General features: G+C 38.7%; 1 protein-coding gene across 4 annotated transcripts in view; it reads right to left on the bottom strand.

The window, feature by feature from the left end:
* LOC131678404 (pseudouridylate synthase RPUSD2-like) overlaps window positions 1–16,744 on the bottom strand; it is a 711,893-nt gene that overhangs the window by 439,163 nt on the left and 255,986 nt on the right. For 2 of the 4 annotated variants that reach the window (XM_058958551.1, XM_058958549.1), the window contains exon 2: window positions 12,501–14,060. The exons of 1 other annotated variant lie outside the window; for it this stretch is intronic. In XM_058958551.1, the coding sequence (XP_058814534.1) occupies window positions 12,501–13,121 (621 nt within the window). In that variant the 5' untranslated portion in view covers window positions 13,122–14,060. The remainder of the gene's footprint in view (window positions 1–12,500; window positions 14,061–16,744) is intronic. One more of the 4 variants, XM_058958550.1, reaches the window with a different exon arrangement.

Genomic DNA, 16,744 nt, shown 5'->3' with positions numbered 1-16,744 from the left:
TAAATATCAACTTTCATTTACTACCGCAATTCGGTAATTTACGAATCAGGAGCTTTTTTGTCATTTTGATTGTCAGACCCAGCAAGGTTACCGTAAATTACACGATGTTTACGAGGAATTGTGTGGGAATACGTTTCTTAATTAAGATTTCCTATTTTGGCACAAGAGGATTTTTTGTCCATACAGCCAATCCGTTGTTTTTTCGCGTGACAGCCTGAAAGATCTGGTCAAAACATGACTCCTTCACGATCGTGATATTCTCCGATGAATTACTTCAATTTCAGCAAGCATTTCCTGGTATAAACATCTTCATCGACCGCCCTAGCTTCTCAGAAATGGTTGCCCACACCAACACCTTCGGCTCGAATATTTCGATTTGCCGGCATATACAACATTGTCCGGTGTTACTTCGCTTTGGTCAGCGTAATAGTCATATTTTCCCTTTTGTTTTATGATGCGCAAATATAATGTACGATTCATCGTTCAAAATGACAAATTTTCCATCCACAAAGAGTTTACGGTGAAGTGTACGGTAACAAATTGGCTTTTTAAGTGGTTTCGTAGTTTCCGTTCATGAGAAACTACGTTGTTTTTCTACAAAATACAGTGGACAGTTGAGCTTGAAATATGACAGCTTGAGAGATCCGACTAAAATATGATTTCTGCAGGATTGTGGTATTTTTCTATGAATCGGTTTAATTTATTGATACAAACGTCTACATCCACCGCTTTTGCTTTGTTTGGATGGTTCAGAGGCGCTGAAATACCCTTCTCAGAAATGACTACCCACACCAACACCTTTGGCTCAAAATTCAATTTGCCAGCATTGTCTGGTGTTGCTTCAATGCTGTCAGTGTAATAACCACGTTATAGCGTTTCCACTTAATTTATGGTGCGAAAATGTAAAGTACGATTTTTCATCCAAAATGGTAAATTTTCCATTCACAAAGTGTTTACGGTGAAGTGTACCACAGCAAAAAGTTGTTTCGTAGCATATTTTGATGCTCGCTTACGTTCATGATAAGTAACGTTGCCTTTTTCAAGATGCAGTAGACAGCTGAGCTTAAAATACCAAATTTTTGGCCAACCTTGTTTTTGGAACTTGATAGCACATTTTTGTTTAGTCATGGCACTAAGTTTTGGTAGACGACCGCTTTTCTTCATGAAATTAGTCTAGAAACTTTCAGAAGAGGATTATTTTTTATTATTTTATCATCACATCCCCTTATCCAAGAATCTAAAATAATTCAACTTCATTCGTGTCTACTATATAATGTGATTATCTACAGAAACAGCTTCCGACAGTCACATTAGAATAGAAACATGCACTTCATCATTCTTAGGAACGCAATTATTAGCATCATTGCAATATATTACAAAACATTGATCAAATAGATAGGCAAAATTATACAGTCAAACGTAATATTGGCAACCGAGCATTTCACATTAAGATAATGATTAATGGACTTGCGATTTTCCGCAAAACTCATTAGAAACTCACCTTGGACGAAGAACGCGGGAAAACCAATAGCCCCATCCAACTAAGCCTCAACTTTATTGTACATTCACGTAGTATTCGTTCCACAGTCTCTGCATCGTACGACCCCTGTCCGCTGTCGCACATTGTTCCCTTTTCCCGTCACCACACCCCTCGACCAGTGGGATGGCGTACGCATCACCCAAGCAATTTGCATTTCGATCGCACTGGCCGATTATTTCTGTCATCTGCAGACACACTCGTGGCGTAGAAAATTGGACTTCAGAAACGGGAAGAAAGCAAGCGAAAGATCGATAATCCGCGATAATCCGCGTGCTCGTGCTGGCGTAAAATCTAAAACCCCATCAGAATAGCCCTACAGCCGCGCGGTTAATCGCTTTTCAGCCGAATCTTTGCCCTGGGTGTGAGCTAAGCAGAATTGGCAACTGCTGGCTGGCGAGGTAAAAATAGATCTTAGTCGCAGCGACGACGACGTCGACGACGGTGCCCTATTGTGTCCAACAGGTCACCCTCCACTGCTCACCGCCGCCGTTCCCATGGTGGTGCATACGTAAAGAATCTTACTACATCACCAAAACGACCTGGACGTCGGGTCGTGACAATAAAAAAGACTTGAATGACGCCAAGCGTCACATCAAATTACCTCAGCTGGGTGAACTCGGGATGCGAAACGTGAGTGTGAGTGTATGTCAGCTTAAGGTTCAAGCATCAGGCTGATATGTGTGCTGCCTCGAAGAGTATGACCGGCCAGCGGGGCATGCGAATTGACTGACTGTGGTGTGGTAAGTAGCAGCAGCAGGGGTGGTAGGCGATAGGGTGCTGAATATCGCGCATCAGTTGTTAAGTTGTTGCAAGACTGTTTGTGACACGACAGGCTGACTACGCTCGGATGGGCAATGGATGTTAGCAGCAACCGGAGAGCCTTGGCCTCTGTATGTTTGTTTGTTTGTACCCATAGGTATATGAATGATCCCGAACACTTGCTCGCTCGGAGTCACGGTTGGCAAGCCGAAAGTGTTGTTGATAAATTAACTTGCAGCATTCGGCGACCGGTTGCCGGTTGGTGGTTCATGTTTCAGCTTGTCAGTTACGTGTGATGGGTTTTAGTGTCACCAGTTTCTTAACTCAACTCGTACTGGTGCGAGACAGCAGTCGAGCGTGCCGCCACACGCGGAAAGGTTCTGCCGAGGTTAGGATTGAGGGGAGATCGGGAAACAATCAAGGATATCATTATTCTTGGTGACTCAATCACAGCGTAATGTATATTTATTAGAAATTGTATCTTATGTTGCTTTCATAGAATGAAACTACTACCAGCGCCTGAATGTTGACTGAATGTCAAAAAGATTGGATTGGATAAACGTAGAAAACAATCCAATACAAAGGATAGATAAACAACAGTTACTGCACTTCGAAGTAAATCAACAGAAAAATAAACAGCTCTTATGAATAGCTCTTTTCTCTTTTATTTAATTCTCACTTGATTTGTGTGTTTCTAGTTTTAAGCATTAATCTATATTTGTAGAAAAAGAATGATTATTGCTGTACGAGAGCTGGAATCCGAGTATTGACAACCAACAACACTCAGTTTATGTCATATTCTAGAAAAGTACCAAAGTCACTTGTTATTTAAGGTATAATAACCCTTTAAAAGATTTTGTTCATATAATTGTAAAACGAATTGGTACTACATATTACCAAAACTTTACTATAGACCGAACTTTGTAGGCCGTTTAAGGGACAAAAAAACAAGCGAATATGCACAACACTCGACGAGTACACTAGAACCGCATTGTGACAGAAATCTGAACCAAATTGTTCACCATTCAGACTCCACTGGCCCTGAAAACAAATTTACTAATATCATTTTTTCAGATAATTTCTAGACAAAGCGCCATGATTTAACCTTGTTTTTATGTAACACTATTATTTTTGAATAATATAACCAAACAAAATTCTATTTATTTGTGGATTTTAGCGTGTTCCACTTTAACAAATCTTGTCGGAATAATCGGGGAAAAAACAAAAAAAACTGATACGTCGGATCGAATAGGCAATATGTGCTGTAGTCAGGGATGCCAATGGTACCGGTAAACTACATTTTTTTCGGTATATTTACATATGCACAAGCCGTACTGCCCGCTACAGTGACGCATCAGTACAGCTCTTGCCAGAACGGTAGTCAAACCGAGTACATTTTCCCGTACAGCAGTAGAATACATTTTTGTTTTGCTGCTGTACTTTGATTGCGCGGTAAGAGTGTGGCGTAGTAAAGTTTGTTCTCTCGCTTGAAAAGGAAAGGGAAGAAAAAAAATCAATTAATTAAAATCGACTCAAGAGCGCCTATTTGTTCTGTACACTCAATATGAAAGCATTCGAAATTGCGCTCTGATTCTCTCGGTTCGGTTCGAATAGAACAAAATTTTTGAAAGCATCTTGCATCCGGTACGACTTTGATACACCGTCAGATGCAACAACTTTTATTGAAACTATCTCCCAAATTATTGTGAAACAAACCTGCAATCGAACAAACATTACAGCTTTCCTCAAGAAATCGTACATCTCAACCAATCTTGATGGTGATTGTGCAAAAAATGCAAATGTATGACCGAAATGGTGAGAATGAGAATTATAGGCGGGTCCACTCGAATAGTAAAGAAGGGGCATGCTTTCTTGGCAAAGTATATCTGATGTATGATTTGGAAAAAGTTATTTCGAATTTTGGAAACGTGTTCCCTAACTTTCGTCGAAAGTGGCGAAAGATTTGGTAAATCATACGCAGAAATTATTTAAGTTGTTCCTCGAGGATGCCACTAATGACTACTCGTATGTGCTTTATTCATCAATGATTCATTGAGCTACAATAAACTCCTTAACACTTCATAATGATTTACAAAATAAAGTATCCACGAAAGAGTTGCATACACTTCTCCACTGGATAAGTTTACGGTTGAATAGAGGGGACACGTGCCCTCTCGTACCTCACCCTGGAGCCGCAAGTGATGAATATACGGTAAAAAACTGGCCTTGTTATTGGACACACCCAGAACAGATGTGTCCTCAAGCAGGAATCGAACCTGCGATCTGCCAGTCTCTATGTTGGATTTGCCGTTTCCATCTGCCGATAGGCTTTTAGGACAGACTTCAATATTGTTCTCCATAGCTCTATTCACCACCAAGGTCTGACGATGTCTGAGCTAGCTAATGGGACGCAACCAGTGATACTAATAGCTCAAGCCTGAACGTGTTCCATTGCAGCTAAAATAAATAATGAAAAAGATTTGGCCGATCGAAGAGCAGGGGATGATTTGCCCTTAGGAGACATTGGGGATCAATGGGCCCATTAGTAGGTATTGTGGCTGTAGCGATGATAACGATACTTTTGGGAATTTGTGATGACGTCAGCACGTTTCCTCGATGTCTGAGTGGTTAGCGCACCCTACTAGAAACTAGGAGATCGTTGGCTCGATACTGCTTGAGGATATATCTTGTCGCAGTGTGCCCAATAAAAAGGTGAGTCTTCACCGTATTTTCTCACCGTTCTGGTCATTTTTTCTCTGCCTATTTTCCATTGGATACGTTCCTAAAAACCTTGAAAAAAGGGAAAAGTATAACTTATGTCAAAAACAATATGAGTGCTAATTTATTTGCTTAACAAATTGATGAAACGACTTAAAGGGTGTACGGAATGAAATTGCATCACAAGAAAAGGTTCGTAAAAATTCACCCACGCAACCGATTGTTTGAAAAACATTATTAAACTTTCTCCATGTGCATTTTATTCAGTTTTAAAGCTATATCTAAATGCATGTAGCTTGCTTCACGATGACGCAGTATTCCTTGATTTGGCTCTATTTTTGGCGATTTCGGGGATTAGGATCTTTTGGCACGAAATTGGCCTCCTTAGCCTTGTATCGCTCCAGAGCATTTTTAAGTAATAGCACGATGCTAAATTCGGCCAATAAAGCGCAAGACCATCGTGAAACCTCAGTAGTGGAAGTAGACGCTTTTAAGGACATTCTTTCAAGTATACCTGGCCATTGACCGTTCCGATTGTTACAAATGGGGTACTCCGCTTTCCCCTCGAGTAAATTGCTTGCCAAATCATGAATTTTTTGGCTGGCAAACTTAGGCATTTTCAGCTTTCTAACTTTCTCAGAGACGACGAACAGTGACAAAAATGGGCCTTGGAAGAGTTTGTGAGTACATCATTATAATTTCCGCACAGTATTCTGTATTGTACTGATTCCAAACACGAATTACAATTAATGGGATAATTCCATTCTTACTAATGGCACGGTGATCCAGAATGAGAATGTAGGCAGAAAAATTACAGCCGCAGAAAAGGTAGGCATTTTGCATCCTTGGCTGCAGGCTGAGGTGTAGCACATTTATACAATAAAACATTAATATAGAATATCAAGATAAATAGTCTTTGATTGCTACCGCGAGAGGCAGCAAATATGGTAGTACTCAGTACTAGAAGTCGTCGCTGTCGCGCTATCTTATAACCAACGCCATTTTGATGTCATATTACTTGTCTGGAAAATCTGTACAAAGTGGCGTTTTCAGAATTTTGGATTCTGTCAGGTTGCTGAGATATAGCGAGAAATGAGATGAGAAATAGTGAGTTTTTTGCTTCAAAGCACTATATCTTGGGTCTTAGAGCGAGTAAGGACGCTATAACGATGGCTCATTAGCCAGGGCAGGGCCAAATACTTCTGTCCCATCCCAGGAACATAGGACCAAAGGAGTGACATTAACCCTCTTAGCAAAGTCACTCCCAACGATTTATCAAACCCCTATCAAATTGAAACGGTTGTGTACGGTTGTCCACGTTTCTTCCTTATTCAAGGTACAAAATAATCCGTTAATTAAATTATTCATTGAATGAATAAATTGATTGCAGTATAATATTTAATCATCTTTATTTTGTATACTGCACAGTTGGTCTGGCCGCTTTTATGCTTGTGTCATATTCAATATGTGCCACAAACATTAATAATCACAAGAAAAATTGTGGACGAACGTCTGCAATCTTCCAGGATCCCTACATGTATTGGCTGTGTATGTGTAGACTAGACTAGACTAGACTCAAAGCACTATATCTTGGATCTGGACGGCGCCAGTGGTTGAGCGGTACCCTCCACCCATCCCAGTTGGTATGGGTTCAATTCCAGCCGAGGTCGTTGAGATTTTTCTAAAAAAATCTGTGATCACGTCTTCCTTCGGAAGGGAAATAAAGCCGTTGGTTCTCGGTCCATGAGTTGATGGGTCGATATCTAGTCCAGATAGTGGAGTCACCTCTCTGGTGTCGGTCTTTGGCATACTAACAAATATCTTCCTCCCGTGATACTTGTGAAGTGCGCAGTAGTACATACGGCCTCTGGCAAAAGCAAGTATCGGACTAACACTCCGACCCTTTCCTTCCGCGATCTACGTTTGAGCCAGGTCGGCTATGGCATTGATCAATAAACACTTTGGTATTACCAGGATTTGCTATTTCGCTAATCCCAAGAATAATTATCTACTGATTTCCTGTGCAGCTTCAGTTAGTCCAGATCGATAAAGGAGTAGCAGCTAGAGGTGGTCGCACAAGCTCAAGCTGTCGCTCAAAGCACTGTAACTTGTAATAAAATTTTAGATGTTTTTCTGTGTAAAATGTATGAGGAACATAATTTTAAAAATAAAAATACATAATTATTGCGAGTAAAGTGCTATTTTAGGATTGAACTAGAAGTATTGCATATTTGGCAACACTGCAACCAAAATTTACTACTTTTTCTTGCCCATTTTCCTTCATAATGTATTTCATCGATTGCTTCTAGATTAAGGGGTTACACCACTGCAGAATTTAAAAATAATCGAATTTTGTATTGGTTTAAAACGTGCTTTAAGGTCTTGAAAATGACATACCAAAAAACCACAAGCGACGATAATTGCTAATGTTCAAATTTTCAATTCTGCCGCGACACCTCCTATGTATACCTCGAGTGTACTCTTTTTTGAGCTCGCCGAAAACGTAATTAAAACAAATGGTTTTCGATGGTTTTGAAATTTGTACAGTTCATTCAGAAATGATTTTTCCAGCTACGTACGTAGGATGTTATTTTTTCGTTTTTAATAATTTTTAATCAACAAGTTTGTAATGATTTTTTGATATTTTTAGTATTATTTCCCTTAAAAGAGCACCATTTCATGAAAAGTCTAAATATCGAAAACAAAATCTTTTGTGTGCTTACTATTGTTATAAGGAGTTTGAAATTTTTTAGTCTAAATCTCTAGATAAAAAATTACAGGGGATAGGTTTCCGTCCGTGGACCATTTCCAAAAAGATGCATCTACGGACAAAGGCTGCATAGCCGCCATCTTGTGAAAGAATTACTTGAAAAAAATTATTTTTTGTACTTCCCAACTAGTATTATAAATCTCATTTGACAAGATCCCGATTCACCTCTTTAATGTGCCTAAAAAAATTCTGAAATAAGCCTACTGTTTCGTGTTCTACAGTGGTGTAACCCCTTAAATGAAGCCGAAGATAGGAGAAAAAGTTAATAATTGATGCTTTATTTTAGGGGAATTCCACGAAGACGTGTCCAAAAATTACTAAAATCGTCACCAAGCATCTTTGATTCCGATGATACTTTACACGCTTACCTGCCATGCAATGAGATCATTTTTACTCCACAGGCAATGAAATCATTTTAACTCAAAAGAATTTTTTAAGTAGGGCGTAGAAGTTTTTGCATGCAGTATTTTCACAAACAAAAGTTCGATTACTTTATTCTATGCAAAAAAAACTATCTGACAAAGAGTTACAGAGAATGAAAACATCTGCTCGAAAACATTTGCACTGAAAAAAATGATGTGACATTTTCACAAAAACAAAAATTAATGCTTATTTTTCGAGAGTTGTCCTACTGGAGCTGTAGAGCTAGGTTCTCGGAAGGGCTCCCCGTCAGAATCACATACTACGATTTGCAGACGAGACAGGCAATGGCGCCCACTAAAACGCTGCTTTAGGTACAATTGGTCGTGATTCTGAATGTGATATTTATTGTATGGCTCAGGTATGTGTTCAGGGCGTAGGGACTCGCGTGTACCATCGCGAAGGGCTCGAGCATTTGTACGTTAACGTGTTCGATCGCGTGTGCGTTTGTATGTCGCGTGTGTTAACATGTATGTAACTTCCCGTGTATAAATTCTATTTTATAACCGTGCGCCTTTCGCATATTTGTGTGTGTTCTTGGATAATCGCGCGCGGACCGTGAATCTAATACTTTATTTTTGGTGTACGGCTCAGACGAAAGTAAAATCTTCCATATCACTAGAGTTCCCGGTGATGTCGCCATGGAACGTGTGGTCTAGTGGATATGAACTGATTCTACTGCATGTATGGACCTTAGTTATTAGGACAGAGAGTAATGGTTCCCGGACGTGGCCGATTCATGAGCGCGCGAAAACGGACGTTTGCGTTTGAGACAGCGTTTGAAACTTCGTAAGCGCTAAATTGTTCTCTTTATTACCGAGGTGTTATTTAGTTTGCGCGATCGCAAGCGTAAGTGTGCGTTGTTAATCGCGAAGGGCTTAAGCGTTCGTATGTTAACGTGTTTGTTTCGTGTGCTCGCGTTCATGTGACTTCGCGTGTACAAAATTGGATTTTGTAACCGTATGGCCATTCCTATATACGCGTGCGTTCTTGGATGGTCACGCGGACCTTCACTCTGATAGTTAGTTTTCGGTGTACAATTCACATTCTGACAGGGAGTAAGCTACCCCATATCACTAGAGTCCTCGGTCATGTCGCCATGTAACGTAGTGTTCAGTGGATATGTGACCTTTCTTTTTTAAATTGGTCCAATTGAAGGCATGGACCTAGTCTGCTGATATCAAGGAAAGAAACATCCGGAAGTGACCGATTCATGATCATGCGACCGCGGGAGTTTTTAGGTTCACGCTTGAGACCGCGTCTGAAAATTTAGAGGAGCTGAAACATTCACTTTATCACCGAGATGTTATCATGTTTACGAGATCGCGGGTGTAGGTGCCGTGGATAGTCGCGAATGGCTCAAGCATTTGTATATTAACGTGTTTGTATGTGACTTCGCGTGTATAATTTCGATTTTATAATGATGTAGCGTGTATTCTTGTTTGATCGCGCGCGGACTGTTATTTCGATGCTTGATTTTTGGTGTATGGTACAGATGGTAGAAGAGAGTCCATTTCCCCATAACACTAGAGTTCCAGGTCATATCACCATGGAACGTGTTGTTTAGTGAATATGAGCGTCAATATTTCGATTGGTTCGACTGAAGACATTAGTCCAGACTGCTCGGACCGAGGTAAGACTTCCGGACGTGACCGGGTTAATGTTTGAGTGGTGGGTTAATGTTTGAGATCGCGTTTGGAAGTTTAAAGAAGCTACCGGGGTTTTTTCATGTAATCGCTGGCGCAAGTATGTGTGGATTATTGCAATTGCATGGTCGCTTTTGTGGTCAGGTTTGTGTTATCGCGAAAGCCACGAGCGTTTGTACCCATATGAGTATAGATAGCGTATAGTAGAGATATACCAATAAAAGGAATCATATCATGCCGAATAAAGAAAAAAGATGCAAAGAGCTTGATTAGAAGTGCATAAATTGACCGATACTATTTTGGTATACAGCAGTAATGGAAAAGCAAACTAATAGATGTGTAAAAGTACAGACCAATGAAGTAGAATAGGAAAACACATGTAACATGCAATCAAACTAGTCTAAATGCTGTTAGACTTTCATCATGCTATGCTGGCCGGGAATGGTTGACTCACGTGCGTCGGTAAATTCATTGTACCCTAATTTTTTTATCACGATTATAGAGGTTTTAACCTTAAGGTCATTCGCCTCTTCGGGTTAGAAAAATCGTTTTTGAAAAATTTCTAACACTATGTGCGGGGTCGGGATTCGAACTCAGGTGCGGTGCGTACAAGGCAATCGATTTACCAATACCGTAATTTATTCAATCCCACTTTCATGTTTCATGTGAAGTATGTTGATGGTTTCATGCTCTTAGTCACAATTTTTGATATTTTAATCACGAGCAATGTGATTTATGTTCATGATTTTAGGAACTTTGTCATGTTTTTCAAAAAATTTCTTCGCGTTGTCGTGATATTTTAGTCACGAGTAGTTTTTTTTTTGTTAATTTATGTTCATGATTTCAGGATCTAAAGCACGAGTTGTGTGATTTGTGTTCATGATTTCAGGATTTTAGTCACGATTTCTGCAATTTCAGTTTACGTTATCGTGATATGTTATTCTAGGGCTTACGTTCGTAATTGACAAATGGAGTAATGTGACTCACGTTCATGATATCAGCAATTTTTTCGTAGTAGTCGTAATTTCTTTTTACATTATCGCGATCTGTTATCTTTTGGTTACTATCAGATTATTTACTCGGAGTAATGTAACAATATGAACTGGATCATAAAAGTGTGACTGATTCGCGATATCTTAGTCTGTCAACTGTATCACTAACACGATTTATGGTACTCAGCGCAGTTTTCGTTTTCTGTCCGGACATTACACTGCACCTTATCAAATTAATAACGATGTTTGGCGTCCTAATAGTTTTCTTTTATCTAATGCTCGAACCTATTACTGGTCGCTGAACATTTCATGAAAAAGTGTATGAAACAAAAATGGTTCCACGAATTATATTCCAAATTTTGTGAAATAGTTCATGTGAAATTGAAAATGATTAGGGATATCTTCTACATCTCAAAAGCACGTAAAATAGATCGTAAATCGTGAACTAGGAATCATGAACTAGTTCACGAATACATTAATAATATTTGATGATTTTGTGAACTATATCACGAGCACGAATGGTAAGTCGTGACTATTGTACTAGGATTTGTGAACCAGTTCATGCATACATAAATATTTTATAATTTTGTGATTTATTTTGCAGGCACGTGACTATTATATTGGGAATCATGAACCAGTTCACGAATACATGTAGAATACTACCTGATTCTGTGAACTATTTCATGAGCACGAATATTGGATCGTGAATAAAATATTAAGAATAATGGATTAGTTCACGAGGATTGATTGTATTCAAGAATAAAATTCCGAGTTTCATGAAATTTTCACGAGAAAACATCCAGAATGTTTTAATTTTGTGAACTAATGTTTCTAAATTTATGAATACCATCATGGGTCAACCTTTGGTTTTATGCATAATGTTCATAAAGTTGTGAACTAGTTCACGTACAGAAAATCGATTCGGTAATGACATGGTGGAAATCGTGACTAAAGTTCACAACACAAAAACAAATATTTACATTAATAAAAGCATTATGCGGGCCTTTCTGAAGGGAAATTTAACAGAATTATTAAATACGTGATTTTTGATCATGGTCCAGTTTTCGTAACGTAAAAAGGTTTCGAGAATTCATGGCACTTTAATCATGTTCTTGGAAGCAATTTTTTTCGCGTATCCTGAAATCGAAAAAAACAGTTTTTTAAATCCAATCAAGTTACAGTTTCCGGGGAAGTTTTTAACCACATTCTGATCAATTTTTTTACTTCGTCGATTTTTCAAGTTCTATCGAAAACGGCGAACATCAATAAGACCACTCAAACAAGAAGGTGCTCGCCTTAGATAAAATTGCCTTTTAAATTCATTTGTTCTGAACTGTCCTACCAAGAGATTCAATCACCCAGATTTATATTTAAAACTACGTCATATCGGGTCGAACCAGCTATAGAAAACCACAAGCAAAAAAAATAAATAAATAAAAAATCATAAGTCATCGATAAAACAGCAGGGTACGACAAAAACCGCAAAAAAGCCCATTCGCAATTGTGGTTACCGCACACAAGGAAAATATCCGCACCGAACGGTTCACATTGGAAAAATCCGACACATATTGTCAGTCAAATAACCGCAACCGGCGGCAGGGGGTACAGGACCCAAACGGAGGGAACGGAAACAACATGTCACACATCTCACTCACCTTTCTCATCGGCATGATAAGCGTTCCGGTCGATACACTGGAGGGCGTCTTCTGCTGTGGCTGCTGCTGGGACTGCTGCTGTTGTTGCTGCTGCTGTTGCTGCTGCTGCTGCTGCTGTTGGCGTATCGGAATAAGGGCCCCGATTGCCCCATTCAAACCGAGCGCCGTCAGCTGAGATTGTGTCGGGGTGGTGCCCGGGATCGAAGGCGTATGCTGGGGCTGCTGAGCCGTCGCAATCGGCTGCTGGCCAAGGTTCAGATGTGGATGGGCCATAAAGCTACGCAGTGTCAGCGGTGTAAACATGGCTGCAGCCGCAGCCGGATGCAACGGTTGATGCTGATGTTGATGCTGCATGGCCGCAGCAGCAGCGACAGCCGCGGCAGGATTGTGTAGTGCCGCGGCCGGGTGATGCTGTAGCTGGTGCTGGTAGGAGGCAGCCTGCTGGCTTGCCTGTTGGTGGCTGGCAGTCTGTACCTGTGATGGAGACTGAACCGCTGCTGCTGCGATTTGAGGCTGATGGTAACCGGCAGTAACCGGATTGAACGGAACCGCCAGCATCTTCTGGAGGCCCATCCCCGGGACACCCCACGGTATGTACCAAGATCCTGGATGGTGCTGCATAGCGATGATTTGCTGTAGCTTCTATATACAACCACTTAGTATTCCACTTGGACTTGGACTTAAATCGTATCACTATTAATTATACACTTTTAATTTGGTCGTACTATAACACACTGATACCGCTGGCTAAGAACAACACAACAGGTAGCACTTTTCTCGTGCCGAAACGCAAACAAAGGGATAAAACAATCGGACGACCTGCGCCAAACAAAAAAAAAAATCGCGCACACGACAAACGACGAGAGGGCAAAAAGCAGCTAAGAGCTAAATAAATTAATATCAAACATCAACAACACTGTTGACTTCCTTTCCGGCTGGCCAGCGCGGAACAACGAGCGGGAGTGCTGCGGCGAACGCCAAAGAAAAGAAAGATCTATATTGACACGAGGCAGCGTCGACGTTCGGCTCGCTGCGATGACGGTGAACAACTAGCACGGCTGCTGCTGTTCGGATGCCACTAGAGCTTCTTCACGGCTCGAAAGGTTTGGTTGGTTGACGGCAGCAGCTAAAACCCGGCACTTTTTTCCTGGCTCGCATTGACGGTGTCGCAGACGGTTGCTCGCAGCACATCCACGCGGGAGTTGCTTCTTTCGGTGTTGCACCTACTGCTGCTGCTGCTACTACTACTACTGCTACTAATACTAACACTAGACAATGATGTTCCGTTGTAGGAGTACCGATATTGCATAATATCCCCTCTTGAAACAGGCTCGTTAATTATTCGGTATTTGTTTTTTCTGCCGAACTCGTTCCAACAATGACCCCACGCGGAGATCACACCGATGGGGGGGAGGAGGGATTCACTGGAAGCTGGGAGGTAATTAAATTAAAAACACATGCACAGCTCGGTGGTTTAACCGGCGTTGTATTTAACGCGTGTCTTGTCCGGGCGTTGAACGTATTCCGACTGAGCGCGGATATCGCAAAACGAATCTGTTCCTGTGATGATGATGATGATCATTTCGTTGTTGTTGTTGTTGTTGCGGTCGAGGGTAATGGGAAGAGACAGAAAAAAAGTATAGTAATATAATTAGTACTGGTGATTAATTAGTAAAACAAAAGTGGTCCTTGATCTCGCGGTGTTGGTTCTTGCGGAGATCTTCCAATGTTTTCTACGTCGTCTTAGACAATTCGATGGTGGTTGGTCGTCGGTGGTGGCGGAAGGTAATTTCGCACAAAACAACAGATTAGACAGAATTTCTAGAACAATTTTTATTATTGCGAAGGTCATAAAATTCAGACCGGCGGCACTGAATTTTGCAAGGAGTCATGAAGACAAAATAAATGAGTACGCACAATTGGAATTTTGTTGTTTTGTGCAGAGTGCGAATATACATTTTTCTTCCCGATTGTTTTAAAATGAAAAAATAAGAAAATCTTAATTTTGCAATGGCATTGGGATTGCGGATAAAGCACACAGTTTGTGTAATTTATGTGCGTTAGCGCAGTCCTGTTTTTCAGACGGACAAATATTAAATGAGGTAATTTAGATAAAGAGACACCGCCCAAAAAATATCAGACAGCGGCATATTTTTATTTATAGCTTAATTCAGCGGGTTATAAATATGATTCATGATATGAAAAAATATTTGCAAAATTAAAAAGAGATTGGACTGTGCTTAAAATTGATTAAAGTTTATAAAAAACACATGTATTTTTTTGTAAAAAACACATGTATTTTTCCTTGCTTTGCATTAAAACTTCAACTTTTTAAAAAAAAATGATCGAAAAATTTTTTTAGTATTATTCATTCATTTATTATATTATATTAAATAATTAATTTATTTATTGACCCCATTATCAATTAATTAATAAATAATTAATCATTTAATTAATTAATTAATTAATAAGTTAACTAATCATTAAATTAATTAATTAATATATTACTTATATAGTTTTGCATTTATTTATTCATTTGTCAATTTTAATTTATTGATGAACTGATTTATTCATTCATTTAGTTATTTAATCATCCTTATTTTCTTTATTTAGTTAGGCTGAATTTACTCTAATTTCCAATATCGCAAAAGTTAGTTACTTATTGTCACTATTCCATTATTTAATTATTTGTTTATTTATTTATTTACTTATTTAACTACATATTTAGATATTTATTTATTTATTCATATATTTATTTGTTTATTTATTTACACTGAAGTTTATTTTTGCACGATGTTTTTAACAAATTTTTTTCGCGGTTTTCGCTATTTTGTTGTATAATACTATTTTGATATACCGGTTTTTATCCTACGGATTTTTCGCGGAGAAAAAAATGGAATAAAAAATCCGTGTGATTTCGAGAAACCTTCCAAAGAAAAATTTATGTTATTTCTAAGAACCGAGGAAAACACTTTTAGTATAGAATTCAAGTTAGTTGCAGTTGCAATCAATAATATTTGACAATTAAAATTCACAGCAAATGGAGATTTGTTTCAGCTTTTTACAATCGAGTCATTTTAAAGACATTTCATTGCTTTGGAAATGTTAAGTGTATCAAATTGGTAAATTTTTCAATTTCACAGTAAAACTTTTTTTTTTAAGATACGGTATAGACCAACGCACAGTGGTCGGAAACGCCAAAAACGTGAACTTAATTCACTAGAGGCCAAACCATCGAATATATTCACAGGGTGTCTTTTGAGGAATTGTTCGTATGAATATTCCCCACAATTTGAAAACAATTGAAATTAGGCGTGGCTTACTATGATCGAACTAAAAAAAATTAACTTTTTATACAGACGAGATAGAAAGTTAGTGTCTTCGACAAAGTTTTAGGAATGCTTATAGTGAAGAATTTTGTTAAAGAACTTAAGCTTGTAGGAGTAAAGGTTATCGATTTATAAGGCGTTTTCTATGACAACCCCCTTAAATCTAGTTTTCTTAATATAACTTTTTTCATCGTGACTTTTCGTGCAAACTATGTATAACACAAATATGTAGGAATCAAAACTACATAATATTGTCGAAGACTGTATGTAAAAATACTCATTTGTTTCAAAGTTATTGAAGATTTTTACGTTTTTTTACACCAACTTCAATTACGTATAAGAAAGAAAGGTGCAAACCAAAATTCACGAACAGGCACTTTTTTAACTCTCTAAACTATGCACAATAAATCTAAGAAGGTTTGGTGCGTGGCACTCTAGAACCATATGAATAGCGTTATTTTACTTTATGATGGTTTTTGACTTTTTCCATACAAAAATCAGCAAAAAAAAAATTTTAAGTTTTTTTGCCCCAATTTTCGAAATTCTTGGTTCAATGTTCAATTACAAGTATTATTTTCTCTTATACCTGAATATTTCAGATTTTATAAACTTGGGAGAGAATGTCATACCATTATTTATTAAATTTTACGGAAAAAATCGAAAAATTTTTTTTTGCTGATTTTTGTATGGAAAAAGTCAAAAAACATGATAAAGTAAGCTTACCCTATTCATAGAGTTCTAGAGTGCCACGCACCAAACCTTCTTATCTTTATTGTGCATAGTTTATAGAGTTAAAAAAATGCCTGTTCGTGCATTTTGGTTTGCACCTTTCTCTCTTATACGTAGTTCAAGTTGGTGTAAAAAAATATAAAAATCTTCAATAACTTTGAAAAAAATGAGTATTTTTACATACAG

The sequence above is a fragment of the Topomyia yanbarensis genome, chromosome 2 (assembly GCF_030247195.1).
Source record: "Topomyia yanbarensis strain Yona2022 chromosome 2, ASM3024719v1, whole genome shotgun sequence".
NCBI lineage: Eukaryota > Metazoa > Arthropoda > Insecta > Diptera > Culicidae > Topomyia > Topomyia yanbarensis.
This window is presented reverse-complemented; position numbering and strand designations above follow the sequence as displayed.